The 6,143-nt window shown below is 38.0% G+C and overlaps 1 protein-coding gene across 1 annotated transcript in view; it reads left to right on the forward strand.

Moving 5' to 3' along the window:
* The first annotated feature begins 426 nt into the window (after positions 1–426).
* The window catches only part of ap3b1a (adaptor related protein complex 3 subunit beta 1a), a 52,574-nt gene continuing 46,857 nt past the window's right edge, over positions 427–6,143 (forward strand). The window contains exon 1 of the mRNA XM_057360266.1: positions 427–704. Coding sequence (XP_057216249.1) covers positions 577–704 — 128 coding nt within the window. The 5' untranslated portion in view covers positions 427–576. The remainder of the gene's footprint in view (positions 705–6,143) is intronic.

Consider the following 6,143-nt stretch of genomic DNA (forward strand, 5'->3'; position numbering starts at 1 on the left):
GTGACATCATTTTATCCTCAGGACTTTGGCGCCCTCAGCTGGTGATGATGAGCATCCCCACGAGAGTTTTTAGTCCACGTCAGGCAATTTTATATTCTACTTATATTCAAAATAACTATTTGTTGTCACTTAATTACATTATATTTATTAAATTAGTAAACAAATGCGTGTGTGTACAGGTTTGATCGTTGATTCTAACATGTCGAAGTGAAGTTTCTTAAATCAGTCGTCTTTTCCTTTAAATCTACCGATATCAATACGTGTGCGTTAGAGTCAAAAGACCAAAATATAATAAGTAAAAAATGAAATCAATGGAAGTCTGTTAGACATCTGAAACAAACGTCAGCGTGATGCGTGTCAGTAGCGCTAATCGTCGTCACGCTGCTGTCATGTGACTGTCACGTGATTCAACTCCAGCTCACAGTTCCGTATCTGCGTGGAAGAAGGAAAAAAAGTTGCCCGTCGGGAGTAAAAAGTTTTTCTTTTTGTTTCAGTCTGCTGAAAAAGAAAAAATCAGCAGCGTTAAATCGCAGAATAGAAATATCGTTACAGATATCATTGTGAGACAGGGTTCAAATGCTCGGGATGTCCGCGAATAGCGTGTCGTATAATGACCAGGGGTCGGTGGAGTCCGGCGTGGACGCGGTGCAGGAGAGCATCCCCACAACCACAAACCTTGGGCTCTTCAGTGCAGAATTTAAGAAGTAAGAGCACACACACAATCATCTTAGTGTTACTGTGCTGTAGAGATATAAGTTAGATGAACACTACAGAAGAACAACACTTCCTGGGATGATATGAACAGTCTTTGTGAAGCTGTTGTGGCGTCTTACATTAGTCATTTGTAAAAATATTTAGATTTCATTAATACTATGGTTAAGATTTCTGATAAAAGTAACATTTTTTTTTGGTATGGGATATGTTTGTTTTGCACGCAAAGAGCCATATGTGTATAATACAACGCAATAATTTAGAACACTGTATTTTATTTTAGCTTGTATTTTATATAGTGTTCTGTGTATATGTGTGTATTTAACACACAATAATACATTATCACAGGGTGAAGACATGTGGTCTAGGTGTATGCATTTTTAGGGATATTAGCAGGTTGTTTATTAGAGTAAACACTGTTTTTCTGCCTGGTTTGTTTGATTTTTATGTCAAGTAGTGTAGATGAACTGTTGTGATGCCTTGTGCCACAATCCAAACATCGACACACCCCCTTTTAAAGAGATTGCTTGTTCAAATTATAATATATTCATTATGATTTACAATTTTACTTTATTTTCTATGATCTGTAAATTTAGCTAGGACTCAGATATTGGCAGACAATCAGGACCACGTTGAAAGAGGCTGAGGCTGTCACCTACATTTTGTCTAACAGAAGTTATGAAGTGTTATGCTGTCAGATCTGTTTTGTTAGGTGCTTTCACTACTAACATTTGTATTGGGTGGACTGATGCTTTGTACAGAGATTCACTTTTGGCTTGTTGCATCGTTAAAAAGAAATAAAATCTCTTTCTGGTTCATTAAAGATTGTTGACATTGCATTCTGTAGGCCTAAGACCTCATTGTCCACTAGGGGGCGGTATTCTCTACTGGCCACTGTACAATACAGCGCAGATATCAGGCCTAATTTGCTTACAGTGCTAAATCTCGTGTTATTGTTTAAACTAAGGTCTTGCCTTACCGTCTGGTTGCATTCCACTGGCTTGGTTTTAATTCATGTTCATCTGAACCATATGTGTGTGTGTGTTGTGTCTGTGTTTTAATCCTTTTTTTGAATGTCATAGACATGGCTGGTGTCTAACACGCATGGCCTCATTATTTGCCGTAGGAATCTGTGACCCTGGACTCATTTTTGTGCTGCTTTATAATTTAAGTACAATCAAATTGGCTTTGTAAGTTATTTCTATTTTTTGTTACATTTTTAGACATTTCACATTACTCATTTCAATTTATTTTTATGAGCTAGTCCAACCTATTTTTTATAATTTACTGTAATTCAACACTAAAAAGTATATAATCCGAAATGACTCGCAAAGCCCATTAATTTTACTCATTTAATGACGCCAAAATTGTACTTTGTCTGGGTATTAAAAATGGCTTTGAAATAGAAAGCATCTGCGAAAAGACCGATTCCCAAACCAGACCCTCCCCAGACAGGAAGTCCGCTGGCGCTTCCTGCATTAATGAGCCTGTTAATTGTCTAATCTGGTTGGACGCATATGAATTGTGTTATCTGCTGTGCCAGAAATGATGTCACGTGGTTTCTGGTAAATGATGATTGTAGATGTGGGATCGGGACCGGGTTGCCTTCTCGTATGAGTTATGTCCTAGATTTGTGTTCTTGCTGAATGTGGAATGGAGTGTGCATCTATCATTAATAGAGGTTAATGTTATTTAGACTTAACTGAATCAGCTCTCTCACATGACCGTGAGCAGAAGGCAGAGAGAAAGAGGTCATTCTTTAAAACGAGACACGGGAACACACACATACTGCGTGATGTTAACAAAGCAGAGAAGGTGGTTTACCCAAGATGAGGTTGAATGTGGATTCCCTTTTTAAAATAGGAAGCGTTCAACCCACATAAAATATTCTTCCTCTTCTTGATTTGTGTTTGGCTTTTCTTTCGAGTTGGTTGTTGAGGTTAGTAGGTAGAAGTTGTTCCGTGCTTGACGTTATCAGCACCGGCAGACCTGCAATGAACAACGAGAAGAAGTGAAGAACAGAGATGATGAAGGTCTCGGGTGTTTGCTCAGTCTAAAGATAAGCCACTTCCTCTGAAACAAAGCCGTGACCTCAGCAGGAGTCGATATACTAAAGAACCGCTCTTCTGAATATTCTCCTGCATCGCCGTTCTGACCTTGCTGGAAAAGGGGCGTAACGTGCAAAACCAGGACCTGTCATGGATCAACCCAAGTGGAATGCTGAGGTTTAGTTTTTCTTCAAGAAGCGCAAATATCCCAGAACGCTCAGCGACACGGGAGGGATGAAAGCAAAGTGCTTGTTTAAAATCTCTCGGGGGACGTGGAATGGAAATGCATCATGTCAGAATGAACTCTTTTACCCTCGCTGGAGTGCAGGCGGGTCTCCGAGCTCTCGTGGATGTAATTGATGTGTGATGATGGTCACACGGGAGGCTTGCTCCAGCGTTACACATGGTCATTAACCAGATGATCGAGTCAGTCTGGAAGACAGTGCCGTCCTGTTCCTCTCAGCTGGACGTTGTCGGCTGTGTGACCTTTCTGGTCCCAACGCTTGGTCGTCTTTGCGGGCTTGATTTGGAGGGGTTGACATCTCGAAGGCTTGGACTTCCTGGTTCAGAGCTGCGCTTCCTGTCTTCAAGAGTGTGGCCTGTGGATTCTTGGGATGAACGGCTTCTGAATTTATTCGTTACCCTCATGCTGTAGTAATATTCAGACGTTGGAGTGTTTGTGGGTTTTTCATGCCTGTGTCTAAGATGAACGGCACTATTGCCGGCTTACGTTCGGATGCTGTCGGAGCGATGCGCAGCGCTCTCGTGTCGGCCGAGAATCTTCAGCTGACTCTGAAAACTGTCCTCAGCTCAGAAGAACGTGCCCTCACCAATCAACACCGCTGTGGTTCTCAGGAGAAGCTTAACAAAGGGTATGAGAAATACTGCTGTGCGGGCAGATCTTTGTTTTCTTACATCCGCTGTCATTTCTGTCCTTTTGTTTAAAGGTTTTTTTGTGTTTGAAAGTTGAATATTTGCTTTCATCCACAGTGTTTTAAAACAATTTTGCACATGTGTGTAAATGTAATATGTTAAATTGAACTGTCTCAGTGGTTACATCACAGCAGGGATTTATCAGACAGATGAAATGAACTGTAAATGTTGCTCATAAAGCAGTTTCTCTGGATGATGCTAGTGAGTGTGGCTCTCACATGGCAGAAGTGTGTGAGATGAATTTTATTGTCTGCACTGAATCAGTTCATCTTATGTCTCCATCTTCAACTAAGATGTTTCTCCTGAGTTGTCTGTCTGTGCTGCTGGAGACATCACGTCCGTTGTGCTCGTCTCATTTAGGGCTCTGTTTGAATTTGCTTGGTACGCTCTTAAAAATAAAGATGCTTAAAAGGTTCTTCACAGCGATGCCATAGAAGAATCATTTTTGGTTCCACAAAGAACCATTCAGCCAAAGGTTATTTAAAGAACCATCTCTTTCTTACTTTTTTATAATCTGAAGAACCGTTTTAAAGTACTTTTTGTGAAACAGATGTTAAAGGTTCTTTATGGAACCAAAAGAAGCGCCTTTTTTTTAAGAGTGTAGTAGAGAGGAGTTGTGTGGAGTTATAAACCATTAATTCATAGAGATGTAAAGGTGTGACGCTTATTGATGTTATCACGGCTTTGATTAACATGTTCTGGAAATGTAAACAAAGTACTGATGTAAACCAAATTAAATATTGAGTTTTCCCGTAAATGTACTTTTGTTTGATTTACATCGAATAAATAGCATTAATATTAGTCACGGCACGTTAAGTGAGACACAACCTTAAGTGAGTAAATCAGATTTTCATATAAACACACAACACAATTCCACAAATCATCTGTCTGCATGTGTTGTGAGAAGTTTGGTGTACTTTAGGACCCAGGAGAAGGCGGCATGACATCTGCGCTCATAGCTGAAGAAACAAGCTGAACGGAGTTTCAAACTCATCATATTTAATGGAAAATGAATAGAAATGATGGGTCTGTATAAAGAAATATGAAGTAAACAAAATGTGTCAGTATATCTAAATTTCCGGAAATGTGCACATTTTTGGATTAAAGTCCTAATTGGTGAAGCACTGTCATCACAGACTCACGGGAGCAGACGTGAATAAATAGGTTTGTCTCGCGTCAATACTCCTGATTTACTCTCCTGACATAAATGAACAAAACCCACTTTTCATGTTGTATCTATATATGTTAATAACTTTGTTCGTAACACTGGTTTAACGGTAATTACATTTTTTCTAACAAGTTACTATGTCATTAGTTACTGTACTTTAACTACTTTTCCCTTGAAAAAGTAAAGTAAGGGATTACTCGTAATTGAATTACAGTTGCTTCTGATGTAATTGAACTAAAAACTGTGTAATATATTCAATAGTGGAAATGACATCAAAATTATAAGTCTAACTTTAAAACGTATGCTTTAATGTATCCTTCTCACATTTGCATACTTTGGTCAGTTAATAATAATAATTTATGTAGTTATTTATCATTTATTTGAATGAATTAAAAGAGCCGTTTCATGTCTATCCTTGAATCATTTAACTAATCAAGGTTGATGTAGGATATAATAAGTAATTAGGAGTAATCAAATACTTTTTGGAGAGAGTAATTTGTACAGTAATCTAATTACACCATTGAATATGTAATTAGTAACTAGTAATTAACTACTTTTTCAGAGTACACTGGGTAATACTAACCATTGGACGTTATTATCGAGGTAAACCATTAAACCGGTAATCGTTACATCCCTCAGCCGCTGAAAAAAGGACACTCCAAATGTTCATTTAATCAGCATTTCTAGATGTGTTGTGGTCATTCCAGTCCAGTGTCTGTTGAATTTCAACAAAATCAAACCTCAGGAGTGACATAAAGTCATCCAACAGCGATGTGAAAGACTGACAGCATGTCAAGACACATGAAAACCGTGATAAAAATCACATTAATAAATTAAATACATGTAGAAATATGACTGCTGTATTGCTTAAAAGTGAGTATGAACTTGTATCTTTTCTGTTATTTTCACTTGTTTCTCCAGTTTTCCTTTTCTTCAAATAAGTGCAAATATAAACAATATTTTTATTTGAAATTTGGTAGAAATGTTGTTAGTAGTTCACAGAATGAAACAAAAATGATCATTTTACCTAAACACATACCTATAAATAGTCAACTCAGAAAAACTGAAAATAGTTTTGAAGCGGTCTCTTAATCATTTCCGTGGCTGTATATAAATACCAGTAATAAAGTGACTATGATAAATAAACCTTCGATTTGTTTTCTAGCGTTGTGGGTTACTGCTACGCAATCATATTCCATTGACAACAGGATCATCTTGTGAAATAAATGGCGTTATACATGTTCAAGATGAAAACTACAGTAATGGCCAAAAGTGATGTCTGG

Source organism: Triplophysa rosa, linkage group LG19, assembly GCF_024868665.1.
Source record: "Triplophysa rosa linkage group LG19, Trosa_1v2, whole genome shotgun sequence".
Lineage (NCBI taxonomy): Eukaryota > Metazoa > Chordata > Actinopteri > Cypriniformes > Nemacheilidae > Triplophysa > Triplophysa rosa.